The 23,951-nt window shown below is 36.2% G+C and overlaps 1 protein-coding gene across 7 annotated transcripts in view; it reads left to right on the top strand.

The window, feature by feature from the left end:
* Nucleotides 1–23,951, top strand: part of PIK3R4 (phosphoinositide-3-kinase regulatory subunit 4) — a 90,740-nt gene that overhangs the window by 11,137 nt on the left and 55,652 nt on the right. For all 7 annotated transcript variants that reach the window (XR_003518329.1, XM_027585641.1, XM_027585642.1 and 4 more), the window contains exons 4-7: nt 475–1,057; nt 4,714–4,848; nt 6,797–7,018; nt 16,297–16,470. Coding sequence is in view for 6 of the 7 variants with exons in the window: in XM_027585641.1 (XP_027441442.1) it covers nt 475–1,057; nt 4,714–4,848; nt 6,797–7,018; nt 16,297–16,470 (1,114 nt within the window). In the remaining variant the exon portion in view is untranslated. The remainder of the gene's footprint in view (nt 1–474; nt 1,058–4,713; nt 4,849–6,796; nt 7,019–16,296; nt 16,471–23,951) is intronic.

Below are 23,951 nucleotides of genomic sequence, written 5' to 3'. Positions count from 1 at the left end.
CTCTAAATCAGAACTCTGATATATAAATAGATTTTAGTGGTTCTGTGATTCTTTTCAGACTCATGTGTAATTTTATATGTAAAAATGTTGTGTATACAGTTTTTTTTCTGGAGAAAATCCCATTGTTTTCCTCAAATTCTCAGTGGTATTACCCCACTCAAAAGTGTTTTAAGAATCCTTGAGTTGTGGGCAGCAATGTATTACTCCCCTGTCTTAGTAAATGGGAATGCTGAACAGGGTATATCTCCCTTTGTGTCTGGGCCATCTGTAATACATTACTCTATGATTTCCTGTTGCTCTGTAGGATAGTAGTAGAGTCCGGTTCTGAAAGTAGTTTGAAAGGCAAAGACTGAGAAGAGTCAGAGTTACCTCAAAAATTCTTTATGTCATATTTAAGTTGCCCTTGTAGCTTTCATCTGATTTAATCTGCTGTTCTCAAATCTATTTTTTACTCCTTTTCTCCCCTTGGTGTAGGTAACTCAGATGATTCATCGTGAGCCAGATAAACGTTTAGGGGCAGAAGATTACCTAAAACAGCAGCGTGGCAATGCCTTTCCTGAAATATTTTACACATTCCTTCAGCCCTACATGGCCCAGTTTGCCAAGGAAACATTTCTTTCTGCAGATGAGCGCATTCTGGTTATACGGAAGGATTTGGGCAACATTATTCACAATCTCTGTGGACATGATCTGCCAGAAAAAGCAGAAGGAGAGCCTAAGGAAAATGGGCTGGTTATCTTGGTGTCTGTTATAACGTCCTGTCTGCAGACCCTTAAATACTGTGATTCCAAACTTGCTGCTTTGGAACTTATTTTACATTTGGCCCCAAGATTAAGTGTAGAAATTCTTTTGGATCGTATTACTCCATATCTTTTGCATTTCAGCAATGACTCTGTTCCTAGAGTGAGGGCTGAGGCCTTGAGGACGTTGACCAAAGTTCTTGCTCTTGTCAAAGAGGTTCCTCGCAATGATGTCAATATCTATCCGGAATATATTCTGCCAGGCATAGCCCACTTAGCCCAAGATGATGCTACTATTGTTAGACTAGCCTATGCTGGTAAGAGTTTATTGTTCAAGTAATAGCCGCTCATATTTTTGAAGTTAGTGACTATAATACCTCTTGTTTCTCTGATTTATTTGGGGATTCCAAGAGTGAATTATAGTCCTTGAACTATTTGTGTACATTTTAATAATTTTTGTAGGTTATCTGTTCCTGGGACTCAACTTTTGATTGTACTCATTTTTGAAGTGATCAGAATTATCAAGTGAAAAATATGTAATATTCTATGATTTTACATGGTATACTACATTTAATTTGGAGTGAGACTAATGTTTACAAGTATGTTCTGACTTAGTGTCTTTAGGTCTTTATGAAGTTTCTCTGAACAGATATGCTAGTTTGAATATCAACTGTAGGATACAAGTCTATTGCCATTCAAAAAGATGAATTTTGCTGGATAATTAGGTGTTGAAAGGTTAGCCTATTACCAGATTTTAAGGTCCTTTTAGTTACTATAGTGCTTGAGGTGTGTGGCTTCTTTGTGATGAGGTTATAACACATCCACCTGTTTTATTTGTAATTCTTACTCAAAATTCATGTTTTTACCTCCCCAAATTAATTCTGCATACTTCTTTTTGCATGGAAGATGTCACTGAAACATTAACACAATTCATAATTTATTTCTAATATAATCTGGAAATCACAGATTCTGTTTTGGTCTTTGTAAATAGTACATAAAGTGTGGTGATGATATTGTCACTTTTTTGAAAGGTACTTGCTAGGTTTATTAAATTTACTATTTGCCTGTCATTATTTTAATGGAACATATGAAAAATGGTTTTTGGACTCTGGCCTTTTCTCTAGGTACATCCACAAAGTGGTGGTTGTTGGGTTTTTTATTTTCCCCTATACATATATTTTTATTTATATTTATCCATTGCCTATTATTTATGGTTTCTGATTTCCATAACTGTATAGGTATACATGTCAGGCCTAGAAAATTCAGGATTTCTTTAAGAAAGGTACATTTGAGTTTATAATTTGTAACATAGCATATTTATAATTCACTTGGCAAACATAATTAAACCAGAAAAATAAATAAAAGTTTATAGGTTTTAAAAACAAGCTGTATCTTTCTTTAGAGTTTTATTACCTACTGTTGGTCTTAGTTTGTTCTCAGTTGTGTTAAATGGGTAAGGTTCTGATGTGTAGCTGCTATATCAACATTGTGACAGTCAATTACTAATAGGGATAGCATAAAAATAACTACTATTTATTGAAAAGCCTGTGTCAGAGCATCTGCTGCTCAAGGTTGCAAGGATTTGTTGCAAGAGATATATAAATTTTAAGATAGATTTCAGATTCTAAGATATATGGATTCTAAGATCTATATATCTTTTGCAACTAATCCTTGCAACAACCTTGAGCAATAGATGTTATATTACGTTCATTTTACAAGTGAGGAAATTGGGAATGGGAGACGCTAAACAATATGACCTAAATGTATCTGGTCTCATTCTTTCTCAGTTCTCAGAGCTGCTGTCTGTACCTTGACTCTGAAGCAACTCTGCTTTTCTTTGGTCTTCTGGGTCTTTATGATGAGAGTCTATGGTAACCCAGGGTCAGTGTTGGTACCTTGCAGTGTCCCTTCATCATGGCTTAGTGCATGATAAAGCTGTCTTTTTTTCAGTAGAGCCAGAAGTCTATTTGAACTTTTATGGTTAAGTATAATTAAACCACACACGTCAGTAATTATAAAAATTTAAAATTAATTTTTAAATGTCTTTTACAGTATTCTTTTTAGACTCAGAGGTGGTATAGATTTGTATCTTGTGTAAACTTTCAAGTGTGTTGTGGTGTATGAACCTAAATGGGGAAATAGTCATAGATGTACTCAGATTTTAGAAGTGCCCAGGAAAGTAAGAGACTTTTCCTAATAAAGATACATCCATTAAAGTGGGTACATTCGTCTAGAATTTGACCTTATTATCAGGGGATGGCCCAAACTCTCCCATCTTTAGGGTGAACTTGCATTACAGGTATTCACATCTTGGGTACTTAGAGGTAAATTTTTGTTCTTCAGAACAATGTTGAACCTGTTGCGGGTTGGGAGGGGGTGGGACTCCAAGATAAAAGTAATCACTACATTTGATAGTTTTAGCAATCTCAACTCTTGTGAGATGCACCTCAATTGTAGTGGTGTTAAAAATTAAGGAAAAAGTGAGTCTGAGAATTGATGAAATAAGGTAGTTAATTAAGCTCTGTGTTCGGTGCTGTTTATTGCTAAGGAAAAGAGTGCAGTCTTTTCCTGGTATGGTCATATGTTAAGCACAGAAATGGGAAGGAAGGAAGGATAGAGATATAAATAAAAAATGGAAAGGAGAAGAAAGTGTAAGCAGATCTGATAGCAAATGTGACCGCAGAAATTAGATATTTGCACAGTGGTAAGGAATATCACAGTCTTAGGAGATAACAGAGAAAGGAGAAAATACAACTGCAGAAACATGGCAATGCTTTGGTTCATAAAGAAATTCAGAGTATCACAAGGAAAGCAATCTAATAATGGTTGATTCAGTTTAGTAACAGCTCTTTTGAGGTAGATGTGACCTATGTATGTGTGAAACATACTCATATGTTAAGCAGCCACCTAGTAAGTGTCAGGGGCCGAGATTTGAGACGGGTCTGTGATTCTGAAGCCCAGCTTAGCCTGTTTTTATTTATATTTTAAAGATTTTATTTATTTGTCAGAGAGAGAGAGAGTGAGAGAGAGAGGCAGGCAGAGGGAGATGCAGGCTCCTGCTGAGCAAGGAGCCTGATGCGGGACTTGATCCCAGGACCCTGGGATCATGACCTGAGCCGAAGGCAGACACTCAACTGACTGAGCCACCCAGGCATCCCAGCCTGTTAATTTAATGTGAATGTTTCTCTGTCAGTCTAATGTATATCTTTCACCTGTTAAGATACTGTTTATAGGTCTCCGTAGAAGGATTAAGCTTTTCCCTCAGTAGATTTGAATGCTATATTTTGGGATATTTTGTATTTTTTTTCCCAGTCTTACTGAGATATAATTGACCTGTATTACTGTATAAGTTTAAGGTATAAAGTGTAATGGTTTGACTTACACATATTCTAAAATGATTACCACAAGTTTAGTTGGCTTCCATCCTCTCATATAGGTAAAATGAAAAGAAGCAAAAACAGAAAAAAGTTTTTTTTCTTTGTGATGAGAACTCTTAGAATTTGCTCTCTTAACTTTCATATATATCATACAGCAGAGTTAACTATAGTGTCTATGCTGTACATTTTTGTGTTTTTAAAAGAAGTTTATGTTTCATTATTAAAACTGTTAGTTGTAGGGGTGTTTGGGTGGCTCAGTCGGTTAAGCGTCTGCCTTTGGCTCAGGTCATGATCCCAGAGTCCTGGGATCGAACCCCACATCCTGCTTCGTGCTCAGTAGGGAGTCAGCTTCTCCCTCTGCTCATCACCCCCTTGTGCTCTCTCTCTCATAAATAGATAAAATATTTAAAAAACTGTTAGTTGTAGATTATAAGATTAGTTACCAAAAATCTGATTAGGTTAAGTGCTAAATTGGAAAGTCCTACTTTTCCTCCTTAGTTTTAAGATTGTTATTTATATGTATAAAGACAGGAAGGGAAAGTTATAAACATTACAAGGATTTAAGATTATAATCATAAATTTTCCCTTTTTTGTAGAAAACATAGCTCTGCTGGCTGAAACAGCTTTGAGGTTCCTGGAATTAGTACAGTTAAAAAATCTCAATATGGAAAATGACCCAAATAGTGAAGAAATAGATGAAGTTACGCATCCCAATGGAAATTATGACACAGGTAGTATAATTTTCTCTTCCAGATTTCTTATTATTTGGAATGAATTACTAATGTGGACTTGAAAGAAACTATCATTGTAATTTTCATGTAAGATGAAAGAATACCATATATATATATATGGTGTGTATTTCGTGTGTGTGTGTGTGTGTGTGTGTGTGTGTGTGTGTGTGTATGTGTATGAAAGGTACCTGGTGTTTCATTTTTCTCTCTACTCTGTATACACAGTATGCTAGATACACTGTTACCTAACCAGAAAATGATTAGCTTGTTGCCACAGATTCTAAGTTCAGTTGTTTTTCAGCCACAATTGATTTGTGTCAATAGTAAAGCTAGCTGAATGGTATAATTCTTACAAGATGAAAGAAAAAAACATTGACATCATCATAGCTAAAGCATCTAAGACTTTTCTCCTTATGTGAGTATACTTTGAGTATCCTCAATCATAAACTGTGTTTTTGTTGTACTATCTATGATTTACGGATCAAACCCCACACCTTTTGCTTTAAATGAACAGATGTGATGGTAAACTCTTTGAGGTCAAAGTTTCTGTCTTAAGTTTCTTTACATACAAACAATTCTTAGCAGACTTTTAATTAATGTTTATTGAGTTAAAGATTTAGAAGTAAAATAATACACTTAGATCTGTTCTAGGATATTTCTAGTTCAGGGAAGCTAGAGAAATCTAGTTTTAGATTTTTATGCTATACACAACAGTAATGGCTCTATTACTTATTAGAAGGGCGTCATATTTAGCATATATTCTCTGCAGTTGAAGACAGTGGAATAATTTTGAACTTATAGAAGAATGTATCAGAAAGGAAATCCTCGCTTTTTTCATGGTATTACTTAGAAAATGATACTGTTCTACATTCTATAACCATGTAATTGGATGTTTATAGATAATGAAGTTAGGTGTTAAACCTTTTTTGGAGTTAATCTAAAGTTTGTCTTAATGCAAACATAGTATTTTGCATATCAGACCACCTTTTCTCTTGAAAGTGGCGACACCAGGAGGTGTCCTGGTGTCCTGGTGTCCACTCCACCAGGAGTGGCCTCTGCCTTCATTCATTAAGCCAGCAGATAATTGTTAAACATTGGCTTTGCATTAGGCAATTGCTCTAAGCACTAGAAATACAGCGGTGAATAAGACAGAAAAGATCCTCCTGTTGAGTTTACATTTTAGAAGGAAAAGGAAAAAGGGGGGGTGTGTAGGAGATAAAGTCAGAGAGGAAGGTGGTGGCCTCATCATGTAAAGCCTTGACAGGATTTGCAGTGTATTTTCTGCTTTCTAAAAATTTAATAAAACTGACCTTAAAAATGCTTTTTAAAAGTATTAAATTGTGGGCAAGTATTAAATTGTACCATCAGTTTATATCCTTAACAAGTCTAGTATTTTGAAGTCCTTGATCAAGTTGATTTTACTGGTGGCAGTATGATCTTTTTGGTATTTTCCCATAGTTTTTCTCCTTGAGCCTCAAAAATACATCTGTTTAATTAATGAGTTGGAACCATGCTTGTGGCATATGCTTATCAGGGTGGTGTTCTTCAGGGTTTTTTTTTTTTTTTTTAAGATTTTATTTATTTACTTGACAGAGAGAGACACAGCAAGAGAGGGAACGCAAGCGGGGGAGTGGGAGAGGGAGAAGCAGGCCTCCCGCAGAGCAGGGAACCTGATGTGGGGCTCGATCCCAGGACCCTGGGATCATGACCTGAGCCGAAGGCAGATGCTTAACGACTGAGCCACCCAGGCACCCCTGTTCTTCAGTTTATATTTTGGTTTCCCATCTATCTTTCAGAGCTTTGAACAGTGGAAAAATTTAGTGATTATAGACTTTTTATGGTGGCTTCTCTAATTGTTCTTTTTCCTCCAAGGAGTAAGAAAGAAGCCTAGGTGTATATCTTGGGGGAAAAAAACTGATCCTATCTTTATTTTATTTTTTTTTTTTAGAGCTGCAAGCCTTACATGAAATGGTCCAACAGAAAGTTGTCACTTTGCTAAGTGACCCTGAAAATATTGTGAAACAAACCTTGATGGAAAATGGAATAACACGGCTGTGTGTATTCTTTGGACGTCAGAAAGCCAATGATGTTTTGTTGTCCCACATGATCACTTTCCTAAATGATAAGAACGATTGGCATCTTCGTGGAGCTTTTTTTGATAGTATAGTTGGTATGTTTTACCATTTGTTTTAAAATACATCTTTAAGGTTTTGAATTGTTCTCTCAAGTAGTACTTCTGTGAGGTCTGAAAGATAGGTGACAAGACTACCAATTTCATTAATAATGAAATGAGCTCCTAGTGTTTCTGTCTTTATGCTGCTTTTGGATGATAAAAATATCTTAGCTAATCAAGGGATTGGTTAATTAAATTGTGATTCATTCATATGAAGGAATATCATGTGGTCATTAAAAATAATGTTTTAAAAGAATATTTATGACCTGGGAAAGTACCATGAAATACTATTAAAGTGACCAAAGTATTGGTTCTATTAGGTAATATAACAAATATGTTTATAAAGAAGTCTGGAATATACTAAGATTTGTATAGTGATTATCTCTGGGGCTGGGATTGTAGGTGATTATTTTCTTTATGTTTTTGATATTTGTCAAATTTTTTATAGTAAATATGCATCAGAAAGTAACTTACAGTCAGAAAATAACAGTTAAGCTACAAGTGTAAATGAAAATCAATTTAATTAGGCAGAAAATTAAAGCTTGCAGGCTATGCTTTATGTAAACTGAAAATGTGTGAAAAATTAAGTAGTTTTTTTTCTACTTTTTTCAAAGTGTTAATTTTTTATTTTGTTCATTTGTTTTTCAGATTCCACATATAACTGAAATCATGGTATTTGTCTTTCTCTGACTTTTTTCACTTAGCATAATACCCTCTAGATCCATCCATGTTGTTGCAAATGGCAAGATCTCATTCTTTTTTGTGGCTGAGTAATATTCCATTGTATAGATATACCATATCTTCTTTACCATTCATCTATTGACGGATACTTGGCTTGTTTCCATGTCTTGGTTATTATAAATAATGCTGCAATAAACATAGGGGTACATATATTTTTTCGAATTAGAGTTTTTATTTTCTTTTAGGTAAATACCCAGTAGTGGAATTACTGGATCATATAGTATTTCTCTTAATTTTTTAAGGAACCTCTATACCATTCTCTGCAGTGGCTACACCAATATACATTTCCACCAACAGTGTACAAGGATTCCTTTTTCTTTACATCCTCGCCAACACTTGATGTTTCTTGCTTTTTTGATTCTAGCCATTTTGACAGGTATAAGGTGATGTATCATTGTGGTTTTGATTTGCATTTTCCTGATGATTAGTGATGTTGAACATCTTTTCATGTATCTGTTGGCCATCTGCATGTCATCTTTGGTAAAATGTCTGTTTAGGTCCTCTGCCCAGTTTTTAATCAGATTATTTTTTTGGGTGTTGAGTTGTATAAGTTCTTTATACATGGTAGATACTAACTCCTTATAAGATACATCATTTGTAAATACTTTCTACCATTCAGTAAGTTACCTTTTAGTTTTGTTGATGGTTTCCTTCACTGCAGAAGTTTTTGATTTTGGTGTAGTCCCAATTGTTTATTTTTGCTTTTGTTTCTTTTGCTTGAGGTGACATATCTAGAACGTGTTTCTGTGGCCTGCATCTAAGAAATTACTGCCCATGTTTTCTTCTAGGAGTTTTATGGTTTCATGTTTTACATTTAGGTCTTTAATCCATTTTGAGTTTATTTTGGTGTATGGTTTAAGAAAGTGGTTCAATTTCATTCTTTGCATGTAGCTGTCCAGGTTTGCCAGCACTGTTTGTTGAAGACACTGACTTTTTCCATTGTATATTCTTGACTCCTTTCTCATAGATTAATTGACCATATAGGTGTGGATTTATTCCTGGGCCCTTTATCCTGTTTCATTGATCTGTGTGTCTGTTTTTGTGCCAGTACCACACTGTTTTGATGACTACAACTTTGCAGTATATCTTGAAATCTGGGATTGTGATAGCTCCAGCTTTGTTCTTCTTTCTCAAGATTGCTTTGGCTATTTGGGGTCTTTTGTGGTTTTATAAAAATTTTAATATTTTTCTGGTTCTGTGTAAAATGTTGGCATTTTGATAGGGATTGCATTGAATTTGTAGATTGCTTTGGGTAGTATGGACATTTTAAACAATATTTTTCGAACCCATGAGCATACAGTATCTTTCCATTTGTATCATCTTCCAATTTCTTTCATCAATGTTTTATAGTTTCCAAAATCCAGTTTTTCACCTCCATGGTTAAATTTATTCCTACACATTTTTTTCTTTTCAGTGCAATTGCAGATAGAACTGTCTTCTTACTTTCTCTTTCTGCTGCTTTGTTACTAGTGTGTAGAATTGCAAGATTTCTGTGTATTTTGTATCCTGCAACTTTACTGAATTTATTTTCATAGTGTTTTGGGGAAGTCTTTAGAGTTTACTATATATAGAATCATATTATCTGCAAATAGTGACAGTTTTACTTATTCCTTACCAATTTGGATATCTTTTATTTCTTTTCATGTCCAGTTGCTGCAGCTTGGACTTCCATTACTATGTTGAATAAAAGTGGTGAGAGTGGACGTCCTTGTCTTATTCCTGTTCTTAGAGGAAAAGCTCTTAGTTTTTCACCATTGAGTATGATGTTAGCTATGGGTTTTTTATATATGGCCTCTATTATGTTGAGGTATGTTTCCTCTTAAACCCACTGTGTTGAGAGTTTTTGTCATGAACAGATGTTAAATTTTGTCAAAGGCTTTTTCTGCATCTGTTGAGGTGACCATATCATTTTATCCTTTGGTTTATTAATGTGATGTATTGATTTGCAAATACTGAACCATCCTTGCATCCCTGGAATAAATCCCACTTGATCGTGTGTGGTGAATGATTTTTTTTAATGTATTGTTGAATGCTCATTGAATGGGTTGCTCGTATTTTGTTCACGATTTTTGCATGTATGTTTATCATAGATATTGGCCTACAGTTTTCTTTTTTTTTTTTTTTTTCTTGTGGTGTCTTTGGTTTTGGTGTCAGGGTAATGCTGGCTTTCCTTCCTCTTCTTTTTTTTGGAATAATTTGAGGAGAATAGGTATTAATTCTTTGAATGGTTGGTAAAATTCACTTGTGAATCCATCTGGTTCTGGACTTTGTTCTTTCCGAGTTTTTTTTTATTTAAGATTTTATTGATTTATTTTAGAGAGAGAGAGAGCATGAGCAGGGGGGGGGGAGAGGGACAAGCAGACTCCATGCTGAGCATGGAGTCCAACTTGGGGCTCAATCCCAGGACTCTGAGACACAGTCTGAGCCAAAACCAAGAGTCAGCCACTTACCAGACTGAGCCACCCATGTGCCCCTCTTTGGGAGTTTTTTGATTACTGATTCAGTTTCATTACTAGTAATTGGTCTGTTCAGATTTTCTATTTCTTCTTGATTTACTTTTAGAAAATTATATGTTTCTAGGAATTTATCCATTTCTTCTAGTTTGTCCAGTTTGTTGGCATATAATTATTTATAGTTTTCTCTTATCATCTTTTGGATTTCTGTGGTGTCAGTTGTTACTTCTCCTTTGTTTCCAATTCAGTTATGAAATAGTATATGCCAAAGCCATGTTGTTATGGTTACCAACTAACCTTTTTTTTATATCATTTTGCATATGATTGTAACAGCTTGTCTGTTAGCTTAAAAGATTGAAAAACTATTCTACATATTGGAAAGCTTCACTGGTATCTGAACTTTCTCATGTAGTTGCAGAAAGCTGTAGCGTATAGATTTTGGTTCCCAATAATCTCGGAAAGTAACTGCTAAAAGGTTTGTCTTTGTTTTTTTCCCAAAAAATAAAAAAAGAAAAGAAACTCATATAGCACCAGTATTGATATTTCTGCAAATGCTGCCATGTAATGTTTTGGAGAAAAGGATCCTTTTCTCCTTTTGAAAAGTTTCAAAATTGTATACTGTTCTTGCTTTGTTACTATTGGAGATTATTGATCTCTTTATAGTTAAAAAATTAAAAATTTTTTGATGTATAATTGATATATAATATATTAGTTTCAGATGTACAACAGTGATTCAACATTTACATATATTATAAATGCTCACCACGGTGAGTGTAGTTACTGTCACCAAACAAAGTTATTGCAATATTATTGTTTATATTTTATGTTGTATTTTACATTCCATGACTTACTTATTTTATAGTGAAGTTTGTCCCTCTTAATCCCCTTCACCTATTTCACCCGTCTCCTCACCCCTCTTCTGTCTGGCAACCACCAGTTTGTTCTCTGTATTTATGAGTCTGTTTCTGTTTTGATTTTTCATTTTGTTTTTTAGATACCATATATAAGTGAAGTTATATGTTATTTGTCTTTCTCTGTCTGACTTGTTTAACTTAGCGTAATACCCTCTAGGTCCATCCATGCTGTTACAAATGGCAAGATTTCACTCTTCTGTGACTGAGAAATACTCCATTGTATATATGTACCACATCTTCTTCATCCTTTCATCTGTTTTTTGTTTTTTTTTTTAAAGATTTTATTTATTTATTTGACAGAGACACAGCGAGAGAGGGAACACAGCAGGGGGAGTGGGAGAGGGAGAAGCAGGCTTCCTGTGGAGCAGGGAGCCCAATGTGGGGCTCGATCCCAGGACCCTGGGATAATGACCTGAGCTGAAGGCAGATGCTTTAGCGACTGAGCCACCCAGGTGCCCCCATCCTTTCATCTGTTGATGGACACTTAGGTCCCTTCCATATCTTGGCTATTGTAAATAATGCTGTAATGAAAATGGGAGTACAGATGTCTCTTTGAGAGCCTGAATTCATTTATTTGGATATATACCCAGAAGTAGAATTGCTGGGTAATATGGTATTCCTGTTTTTAAATTTCTGAGGAACTTCCATGCTGTTTTCCATAGTGGCTGTATCAATTTACATGCCCACCAGTAGTGCACAAGGATTCTCTTTTGTCCACATTCAGGTACTTTGCCCATTTTGTAATTGGATTGTCTGTCTTTCTGGTGTTGAGTTGTGTAAGTTCTTTATATATTTTGGATATTAACCCCTTATTGGATATATCATTTGCAAATATTTTTTCCCATTCAGAAAGTTGCCTTTTTGTTTTGGTTTTTTCCACTGTTTGTATAAGTTTATTGATTCATCTCATTCTTGCATCTCAGACTCCTCTAACTCTATTCTTACTTATACTTTGTATCTCACATCTTTGTCTTTCTTGCTTTCTTCTTTCAAATCTTATTTTTATTTCTTTTTTGTGGAAAAGGTGGTGCTTAGAACTTCCATCTGTTGATCAGTTCATGTGTATTTTGAATCATGCCTTAATGTTTTTAATTCTAAAATAATTTTCATTGTTTTTATTTTGTTTATAAAAGTAATACATGTTTGCTGTAGAAAATTTGAAAAATAAAGAAACCAGGAAGAAAATAAATCACCTTTAATCTTAAAATCCTTTATGATGTCTGTTAATGTGTTGGTGTTTTAATTCTGTAGGTCACTCTCTCCTCTTTCCATCCCATTTTTGCTATCTTGTCATATATGTCATGAGGCACTATTGTGTACCTGGTAAGAGTAGGTATTCTGGAGCCATATTGTTGGATTCATGTTTTGGCTTTGTCATTTACTAGTTGTGGTTGATGGGGAAATCATTTAATGTCTTTTTTCCTTAGTTTTTGTATTTGTAAAATGGGCATAATACTAGTACCTATCTGGGGACTCCTGGTTGGCTTAGTCGGTTAAGCGTCTGCCTTTGGCTTGGGTCATGATTCCCAGTCCTGGGATCAAGCCCCGCTTCGCTCCCTGCTTAGCGGGGTGCCTCCACCTGCCCCCCCCCCCCCCCCACCGCTTGTGCGTGCATGCGTGTGTGTGCTCTCTCTCTCAAATAAAATCTTAAGAAAAATAACAGTACCTATCTATTCTGTTGTGAAGATAAAATGAACTAACATATGTAGTAGTGCTGGGCACAGAAGTATTATGTATGTATTATATTACTTTTTAATCTTATTTTTTAATTTTTTTTCTGGTGACATATTCTAAGCATTTTCTCATGTCATTAAAATTTTTTTGAAACCAGCGTGCCTGGGTGGCTCAGTTGGTTAAGCATCTGCCTTTGGCTCAGGTCATGATCCCAGGGTCGTGGGATCGAGCCCCACATCAGTCTCCCTGCTCAGCGGGGAGCCTGCTTCTCCCTCTGCCTCTGCCTGCTGCTCCCCCTGCTTGTGCTCTCTCTGTCAGATAAATAAGTGAAATCTTAAATTTTTTTTTGAAACCATAATTTAATAGATGAAGATATTCCATTATATGGTTTTAGCAAAATTTATCAATTGTGGATATTTAAATTATTTTTGTTTTTTTCCTTTCATATAGAGATAATATTTTACATAAGTATTTGCTGCTTATTATTTTCTGAGGATAGAAGTCTGAAATTTTAATTATTGGGTTAAAGAATATGAATATATTTTTAAAACTCCTGATATATTTTATAAGCATTTCAAAAAACGTTGTATCATTTTCCATTCTGATCAGCATTGTTTGACCCTACTGCATACCCTTTAACATGGAATAGGCTTCACATAATCTTTGCCTGTTGGTATGGTAAAATGATAACTTGTTTTGATGGATATTTCTGTGCTTATTTGTGGAGGTGAAAAATTTCTCATGTTGATGACTCATTCATACTTCTTATTCTGTACTTTTTATTTATTGGTCTTTTTTTTTCTTAAAGATTTTATTTATTTATTTGACAGAGAGAGAGAAAGCAGAAGTAGGCAGAGAGGCAGGCGGAGGGAGAGGGAGAAGCAGTCTCCCCGCTGAGCAGGGAGCCCAGTGCGGGGCTTGATTCTAGGACCCCGGAATCACGACCTGAGCCGAAGGCAGATGCTTAACAACTGAGCCACCCAGGCGCCTCTGTTTTGAGCCTTTTATAAATGTACATTAAAATTTTTAATCAGTGGCAAATACTTTGCTCAAGTAACTTGTTAGGTTAATAATCTGTTGGGTGCACATCTTTTTTTTATAATGCTTTATTTTTCACACTTAACTGTTTAATTGTTCGTTATTTTGGTCTGTGGTATAAAGTGAAATCTGATTTTCCTCAGAAAAATAATCAGTTTTCCTGACACTAAACATTTCATTTCTTTCCCATTGATTGATGAAGCTTATGTTATTATGTGTTGCATGCTTGTGTCTTTCAGTTTTAGTTTTCTTGGTATCTGTTCTGTTCCCTTGATTTCTCATTTGTGTACTCAATTTTATATTCTTTTATTATAGTTATATTTATTATATCATAATTATTATTATTTTTAAAAACTTTTTATTTATTTATTCATGAGAGAGAGAGAGAGAGAGGCAGAGGGAGAAGAAGCAGGCTCCCAAGGAGCAGGGAGCCTGATGCGGGACTCAATCCCAGGACCCTGGGATCATGACCCGAGCCGAAGGCAGACGCTTAACCATCTGAGCCACCCAGGTGCCATAATTATTCTAGATTTATAAGCAACTTTAGTATCTAGTAGGTTAAGCTCTCCAGATGTCAATCTTATTTTCCAAAGGATTTTGAGCTATTTTGGCTCATTATATGTTTCTAACTTTGTAAATTTCCTAAATATAATCCGCTGGGATTTTAGGTAGTATTTTTCCTTTTATTAAAGAAAAAATTTCTGTAATTACTTATCAATTATAGGAGAAATAAGCTTTTGTAAATTATTCAAAGTCTGCAATGTATTAAAAGCAATAGTTGCATTTTCCAGAAGCAACCACTCTGGATTTTGTTTTTAGTTTGATATCTTCAGGTGTTTATTGCCATATCTCTAATATTTTTCTACTACTTTTAAGAATTATTGACTTTAGACTTTAGTCTCTTGACTTTTTTTCTATGCCACATGAAGGTTTTTTTTGTTTTTTTTTTAAGCTTTTATTTATTTATTTGACAGAGAGAGACACAGGAGAGAGGGAACACAAGCAGGGGGAGTGGGAGAAGGAGAAGCAGGCTCCCTGCCGAGCAGGGAGCCTGATGCGGGGCTTGATGCGGGGCTTGATGCGGGCCTTGATCCCAGGACCCTGGGACCATGACCTGAGCTGAAGGCAGACGCTTAACAACTGAGCCACCCAGGCTCCCCTATGCCACATGAAGTTTTAACTCATACCATTTCCTGATCCCTCTTCCCCTCTGGTTTTGAGATGTAGATCACTATTTTCAGTGCTTTAGTTTTTGTGTGTTGTTTTTATAACTTTGAATAATTAAACCTACTTCTTATTGATCTACTTCTGGACTACAAGGAGATGAGTGCCCCTTTCTCTTTCTCCTTTTCCTTGTTGGTTGGTTCTTTCAGCCAATTATTGATTGACAGTTCAACTAACAAATGCATTGCATAGTTGATAATATTTATATTTTGTTCTGTAGTCATAATAAAGTCTTGTGCTTGTATAGACTGATTCTGAAATTTCAAAGCAAAATTTACATGATTATGTGTAAATTTTATTGACTTTAAAACCAAGTAGTGTACTATATTTGCTTCGCCACAGTTCTAATGCCATGACTCCTTTATCACTTGATGAAAATATTTAGCATGTCATCAGTGGATTCTTCTTCCTGTCTTCTGCAGATTATTAAGGATATTGCACATTTTTTAATTTTTATTTATACCATTATTTTCTGGAACAATTTTTTGTTCTGGGCTTTCAGATTCCTTTGTTTTCCTTTCAAAAGAAAGTGATACATCTTCTTTACCTTGTCTAATATCAAGCTTCTTTCTTACCAGTTTTACCTATTGCTTGTAATCTGTTCCATTTTTCTTTTTGATAACATTTTTGAAATTTATTGGCTTTTTGTTCTAATTTGGCTGATTGATTTCTGAATCTTTGCTAGCTATTATCAGTTTATCCCCTTGAATTCCTGGGTTACTGTATCTGTCATTTTTGTATATTCTGCATTTTTTTTTTTATTTTGCTGAAGAACATCCTCAAGAAACTTTCTTAGGTAGGGTTGCATGGGAAGTCAACCTGGTTAGTCTTTGTATGTTTTAAAATGATTTTGTTCTCTTATTTTATTGGCAGTTTAAGTGTAAAGTTTATTTGACAACTTTGGAGGTCTTGCTCTGTTGTGTTCTAGCCTCCATTGTTCCTAAAGATTATATTGTGAAGATCGTTTTCATTGTTCCTCTTTCCTTTTTAGGGGACATATTTTTCTTTCTCTAAGTTCATAAGATCTTTTTTTTTCCCTTGGTGTTCCAGAATTTCTTGGTGATTTGCTTTGGTATGGATCTTTTTCATATATTGTGCTGAGTAGGAAGTGCAATGGCCTATCCTGGATTGTTGCTCAATATATTTGGGTTTTGATTAATTTTATTGTTTAACTTAATGGCATTTGTACTTTCAGGTATAGAATAATCATATAATGTTGCTTCTCTTTCAGGTGTTGCTGCGTATGTTGGTTGGCAGAGCTCCTCAATTCTCAAACCCCTGCTGCAACAAGGTCTTAGTGATGCTGAGGAATTTGTTATTGTTAAAGCTCTTAATGCCCTTACCTGTATGTGCCAGTTAGGGCTGCTGCAAAAACCCCATGTCTATGAATTTGCCAGTGATATTGGTAAGTTTCTGTTTCTTGAAATTAGAAGTAGAAAATTAAGGGTGTCTTAAGAGAAATAACAAATGAGAGAGCGTTGTAAAAATTCTAGGCAATATAGAGTCAGATTTTCAACTTTATTGTCCCTTGTGTGTGTGTGTCTGTGTGCACACTTAAGTGCACGTTCATGTATGCTTGCATGTATACAAGAGACAGGCAGGCAAACAAACAAGATCATTTGGTCCTCTAGCCCAGCTTGGGAAATAGCTCTTTTTTTTTTTTTTTTTAAAGATTTTATTTATTTATTCATGAGAGACAGAGAGATAGAGGCAGAGGGAGAAGCAGGCTCCCAAGGAGCAGGGAGCCCGATGCGGGACTCGATCCCAGGACCCTGGGATCATGACCCGAGGTGAAGGCAGACGCTCAACCATCTGAGCCACCCAGGCACCCCTAGCTCTTTGTTTTTATCTGTACTTAAGTCTTTAACTTGAAAAATAGATTGTTTTGTTTTCTTTTTAACATGATGTAGATAAAGTCTTTAACTGTTTTGGAGAGTCAACCTATTTTTTGAACAATTGATCACTCATCAGGAAGTTGAAATTGAATGTACAGGATTGTCTGTGACATCTGTCATTGCACTGATTGCCACCTAAGAATTCATAGTGTTGAAGTTACTACTAACAATTTTATTAACTGATGAAAAGAATTAATGTTTAACCTTTATAGTACTTAGCCTATTTCCCTCAACTTAAAATTCAGAATAAGGGCAAACAAGTAAATACGACACTTTCTAAAATTAAGAATATCTGGAACTTTTAGTCTTCTTATCACTTCATTTTAAGATAGTAAGCAATATAAGATACTAAGTTGGCTCTGTCTTGAGAGGACATGAAATCTTAGAAAATTGCCTTTTTTGGATAAAATGCTTAATTGCTGCTAAATGCTTTGCCAAAGAAAATTAATAGAAAGCCAATATTGGTTAGATTTGGTTATAGGTTATTCTTGAGGCAGTCATCAGAGAAAAAAGACAAAGGTGTTACGATTTATTTTGATTGTTGAGAAAGTAGGTAGTAGCTTGTAGAGATGTATAAAATTTCTGGAATTTTTTTTTTAAACATTCTGTTTTTTAAGGTTTTATTTATTTGTCAGAGGGAGAGAGCACAAGCAGGGGGAGCGGCAGACAGAGGGAGAGGGAGAAGCAGGCTTCCCGCTGAGCAGGGAGCCCGATGTAGGGACTTGATCCCAGGACGCTGGGATCACGACCCGAGCCGAAGGCAGATGCTTAACCAACTGAGCCACCCAGGCGTCCAAAATTTCTGGAAATTTTGAAGGCATGAATATAGCTTTTTAAAATATATTTGTGGAAAATTTATATGGAGGTTTCTTATTTTACACTCTAAGAGCTATAGTTAGTTGTTCTTTTAGTTTATAATCTTAATTTGGTTTGAATTTTTTATGAATACGTTCAAAATAATTACAAATTTTAGAAATTGTTGAGTATTGGTACCACAATCATGATGAGAATCTCGATTACATTGAATTGTTTTTGGTTTTTCATATAAGCTAAGGAGTGCCGTGTAGTGTAAGGACAGATATAGAAAGCAGTGTTTCCATAATAATATTAAGGAGAAAATGTATTGTCTTAACATGCATGTCATGCTATATGGAATGTTTTCCTGCTCATTTTCATTTTCTGAATTCTCACATAGTGCTTTCTTTTTTCTCCTATGAAAGTGGCATTACCTTTATGGGTCAAGTTTTTCTTGCCTTTGACTTTGATCCTCCTTATTTTAATGAATATTCTCTGTATATAAATATGTACATGTATGTTCTAATTTCATATAATTTTTCTTTTTTTTTAAAAGACTTTACTTGAGAGAGAGAGAGAGCATGAGTTGGTGGGGAGGGGTACAGCGAGAGCAGGGAGCTGAGCAGGGAGCCCGATGCAGGGCTGCATCCCAGGACCCTGGGATCATGACCTGAGCGGAAGGCAGACACTTAACGACTGAGCCACCCAGGCGCCCCTCATATAATACATTTCTTCTATTGCCTAATTACTTGGAAACTTTTTTTGAGACTTAATGTAGCTTATAATTAGCATTTTATTTATCTGAAAAATGGATGTCTCTCAATTTTTAAGCAAAAATCATCATAAATATAGTTTTTTATCCCTCTTCTCAAATTTTACAGAGATTTTTCTGTGTTCTGCTGTTTCTTGTCATTGATCATAGGATGAACATATGGGACACTCTGTATCTTTAGCATTAAAATAAGTGTATCTTTATCTTTAGGTATAGAATAAACTCAATATGGTACAACTTCTTGGATAGGGACCTCCCTTAGAACTGGAACTGAATTTGGTACTATCTGGGGGGGGACAAAGCTTTGCTGAAAAAAATCAAGTAAATAATTATCCGTTGGCATTTTGAACTATTTCAAAGCAAAAACAATTTTTAGTAATTTAGAAACACCTTTAGAACATAAACTGTATACATCTCTCTGTTCTGTTTTTTTATAAATTTTTTATTGTTATGTTAATCACCATACATTACATCATTAGTTTTTGATGTAGTATTCCATGATTCATTGTTTGTGCATAACACCCAGTGCTCCACGCAGAATGTGCCCTCTTTAATACCCATCCCCAGGCTAACCCATCCCCCCACCCCCCTCCCCTCTAGAACCCTCAGTTTGTTTTTCAGAGTCCATTGTCTCTCATGGTTCAACTCCCCCTCTGACTTACTCCCCTTTATTCTTCCCCTCCTGCTATCTTCTCCCATCCAAGTACTAACCAGGCCCGACCCTGCTTAGCTACCGAGATCAGACGAGATCGTCTCCTGCTATCTTCTTCTTTTTCTTTTTTCTATATATGTTGTATTATTTGTTTCAGAAGTACAGATCTATGATTCAACAGTCTTGCACAATTCACAGTGCTCACCATTAGCACATACCCTCCCCACTGTCTATCACCCAGCCACCCCATCCCTCCCACCCCCCCATCACTCTAGCAACCCTCAATTTGTTTCCTGAGATTAAGAATTCCTCATATCAGTGAGGTCATATGATACATGTCTTTCTCTGATTGACTTATTTCACTCAGCATAACACCCTCCAGTTCCATCCACGTCATTGCAAATGGCAAGATCTCATTCCTTTTGATGGCTGCATAACATCCCATTGTGTATATATACCACATCTTCTTTATCCATTCATCTGTCGATGGACATCTTGGCTCTTTCCACAGTTTGGCTATTGTGGACATTGCTGCTATAAACATCGGGGTGCAAGTACCCTTTCGGATCCCTACATTGGTATCTTTGTGGTAAATACCCAGTAGTGCAATTGCTGGATCGTATGGTAGCTCTATTTTCAACTGTTTGAGGAACCTCCATACTGTTTTCCAGAGTGGTTGCACCAGCTTGCATTCCCACCAACAGTGTAGGAGGGTTCCCCTTTCTCCACATCCCCGCCAACATCTGTCGTTTCATGACTTGTTAATTTTAGCCATTCTGACGGGTGTGAGGTGGTATCTCATTGAGGTTTTGATTTGGATTTCCCTGATGTCGAGCGACGTTGAGCACTTTTTCATGTGTCTGTTGGCCATTTGGATGTCTTCTTTGGAAAAATGTCTGTTCATATCTTCTGCCCATTTCTTGATTGGATTATTTGTTCTTTGGGTGTTGTGTTTGATAAGTTCTTTATAGATTTTGGATACTAGCCCTTTATCTGATATGTCATTTGCAAATATTTTCTCCCATTCTGTCGGTTGTCTTTTGGTTTTGTGGACTGTTTCTTTTGCTGTGCAAAAGCTTTTTATCTTGATGAAATCCCAATAGTTCATTTTTGCCCTGGCTTCCCTTGCCTTTGGGGATGTTTCTAGGAAGAAGTTGCTGCAGCTGAGGTCAAAGAGGTTGCTGCCTGTGTTCTCCTTTAGGATTTTGATGGCCTCCTGTCTCACGTTTAGGTCTTTCAACCGTTTGGAGTCTATTTTTGTGTGTGGTGTAAGGAAATGGTCCAGTTTCATTCTTCTGCATGTGGCTCTCCAATTTTCCCAACACCATTTGTTGAAGAGACTGTCTTTTTGCCATTGGACATTCTTTCCTGCTTTGTCAAAGATAAGTTGACCATAGAGTTGAGGGTCCATTTCTGGACTCTCTATTCTGTTCCATTGATCTATGTGTCTGTTTTTGTGCCAGTACCATACTGTCTTGATGATGACAGCTTTGTAATAGAGCTGGAAGTCCGGAATTGGGATGCCGCCAGCTTTGCTTTTCTTTTTCCATATTCCTCTGGCTATTCGGGGTCTCTTCTGGTTCCATACAAATTTTAGGATTATTTGTTCCATTTCTTTGAAAAAAGTGGATGGTATTTTGATGGGGATTGCATTGAATGTGTAGATTGCTCGCATTGACATCTTCACAATGTTGGTTCTTCCAGTCCATGAGCATGGAACGTTTTTCCATTTCTTTGTGTCTTCTTCAATTTCTTTCATGAGTATTTTATAGTTTTCTGAGTACAGATCCTTTGCCTCTTTGGTTAAATTTATTCCTAGGTATCTTATGGTTTTGGGTGCAATTGTAAATGGGATCGACTGCTTGATTTGTCTCTCTTCTGTCTTGTTGTTGGTGTATAGGAATGCCACTGATTTCTGTGCATTGATTTTATAGCCTGCTACTTGACTGAATTCCTGTATGAGTTCTAGCAGTTTTGGGGTGGAGTCTTTTGGGTTTTCCACATACAGTATCCTATCATCTGCAAAGAGTGAGAGTTTGACTTCCTCTTTGCCGATTTGGATGCCTTTGATTTCTTTTTGTTGTCTGATTGCTGTGGCTAGGACTTCTAATACTATGTTGAATAGCAGTGGTAATAGTGGACATCCCTGCCACGTTCCTGACCTTAGGGGAAAAGCTCTTAGCTTTTCCCCATTAAGAATATTCGCTGTAGGTTTTTCATAGATGGCTTTTATGATATTGAGGTATGTATCCCCAACTCTATACTCTGAAGAGTTTTGATCAAGAAAGGATGCTGTCCTTTGTCAAATGCTTTTTCTGCATCTATTGAGAGGATCATATGATTCTTGTTCTTCTTTTGTTAATGTATTGTATCACGTTGATTGATTTGCGGATGTTGAACCATCCTTGCAGCCCAGGGATAAATCCCACTTGGTCGTGGTGAATAATCCTTTTAATGTACTGTTGGATCCTATTGGCGAGTATTTTGGTGAGAACTTTTGCATCCATGTTCATCAAGGATATCGGTCTGTAATTCTCCTTTTTGATGGGGTCTTTGTCTGGTTTTGGGATCAAGGTAATGGTGGCCTCATAAAATGAGTTTGGAAGTTTTCCTTCCATTTCTATTTTTTGGAACAGTTTCAGGAGAATAGGTATTAATTCTATTTTAAATGTTTGATAGAATTCCCCTGGGAAGCCATCTGGCCCTGGGCTTTTGTTTGTTGGGAGATTTTTGATGACTGCTTCAATTTCCTTAGTGGTTATAGGTCTGTTCAGGTTTTCTATTTCTTCCTGGTTCAATTTTGATAGTTGATACATCTCTAGGCATGCACCCATTTCTTCCAGGTTATCTAATTTGCTGGCATAGAGTTGCTCATAATATGTTCTTAGAATTGTTTGTATTTCTTTGGTGTTGGTTGTGATCTCTCCTCTTTCATTCATGATTTTGTTGATTTGGGTCATTTCTGTTTTCTTTTTGATAAGTCTGGCCAGGGGTTTATCAATCTCGTTAATTCTTTCAAAGAACCAGCTCCTAGTTTCGTTGATCTGTTCTACTGTTCTTTTGGTTTCTAGTTCATTGATTTCTGCTCTGATCTTTATGATTTCTCTTCTCCTGCTGGGTTTAGGCTTTATTTGCTGTTCTTTCTCCAGCTCCTTTAGGTGTAGGGTTAGGTTGTGTATTTGAGACCTTTCTTGTTTCTTGAGAAAGGCTTGTATTGCTATATACTTTCCTCTCAGGACTGCCTTTGCTGTATCCCAAAGATTTTGAACAGTTGTGTTTTCATTTTCATTGGTTTCCATGCATTTTTTAAATTCTTCTTTAATTTCCTGATTGACCCATTCATTCTTTAGTAGGATGCTCTTTAGCCTCCATGTATTTGAGTTCTTTCCGACTTTCCTCTTGTGACTGAGTTCTAGTTTCAAAGCATTGTGGTCTGAAAATATGCAGGGAATAATCCCAGTCTTTTGGTACCGGTTGAGACCTGATTTGTGACCTAGGATGTGATCAATTCTGGAGAATGTTCCATGGGCACTAGAGAAGAATGTGTATTCCGTTGCTTTGGGATGGAATGTTCTGAATATGTCTGTGAAGTCCATTTGGTCCAGTGTGTCATTTAAAGTCTTTATTTCCTTGTTGATCTTTTGCTTAGATGATCTGTCCATTTCAGTCAGAGGGGTGTTAAAGTCCCCCACTATTATTGTATTGTTGTCAATGTGTTTCTTCGCTTTGGTTATTAATTGCCTTATAAAATTGGCTGTTCCCATGTTAGGGGCATAGATATTTACAATTGTTAGATCTTCTTGTTGTATAGACCCTTTAAGTAGGATATAGTGTCCTTCTTCGTCTCTTATTACAGTCTTTGTTTTAAAATCTAGTTTGTCTGATATAAGGGTTGCCACCCCAGCTTTCTTTTGGTGTCCATTAGTATGGGAAATGGTTTTCCACCCCCTCACTTTCAATCTGGGGGTGTCTTTGGGTCTAAAATGAGTCTCTTGCAGACAGCATATCGATAGGTCTTGTTTTTTAATCCAATCTGATAGCCTGTGTCTTTTGATTGGGGCATTTAGCCCATTTACATTCAGGGTAACTATTGAAAGGTATGAATTTAGTGCCATGGTATTGCCTGTAAGGTGACTGTGACTGTATATTGTCTGTGTTCCTTTCTGATCTATGCTGCTTTTAGGCTCTCCCTTTGCTTAGAGGACCCCTTTCAATATTTCTTGGAGGGCTGGTTTTGTGTTTGCAAATTCCTTTAGTTTTTGTTTGTCCTGGAAGCTTTTTATCTCTCCTTCAATTTTCAATGAGAGCCTAGCTGGCTATAGTATTCTTGGCTACATATTTTTCTCGTTTAGTATTCTGAAGATCTCATGCCAGTCCTTTCTGGCCTGCCATGTCTCTGTGGATAGGTCTGTTGCCAATCTAATAATTCTACCATTGTAGGTTACATATCTCTTCTCCCGAGCTGCTTTCAGGATTTTCTCTTTGTCTCTGAGACTCCTAAGTTTTAGTATTAAATGTCGGGATGTTGACCTATTATTATTGATTTTGAGAGGGGTTCTCTGTGCCTCCTGGATTTTGATGCCTGTTTCCTTCCCCACATTAGGAAGTTCTCTGCTATTATTTGCTCCAATATACCTTCTGCCCCTCTCTCTCTTTCTTCTTCTTCTGGGATCCCAATTGTTTTGTCTTATCGTATCGCTTATCTCTCGAATTCTGCCCTCGTGATCCTGTAGTTGTTTCTCTCTCTTTTTCTCAGCCTCTTTATTTTCCAT

Source organism: Zalophus californianus, chromosome 1 (assembly GCF_009762305.2).
Source record: "Zalophus californianus isolate mZalCal1 chromosome 1, mZalCal1.pri.v2, whole genome shotgun sequence".
NCBI lineage: Eukaryota > Metazoa > Chordata > Mammalia > Carnivora > Otariidae > Zalophus > Zalophus californianus.
Note: the sequence above shows the minus strand (reverse complement) of the source record. Positions and strands in the feature narration are given on the sequence as shown.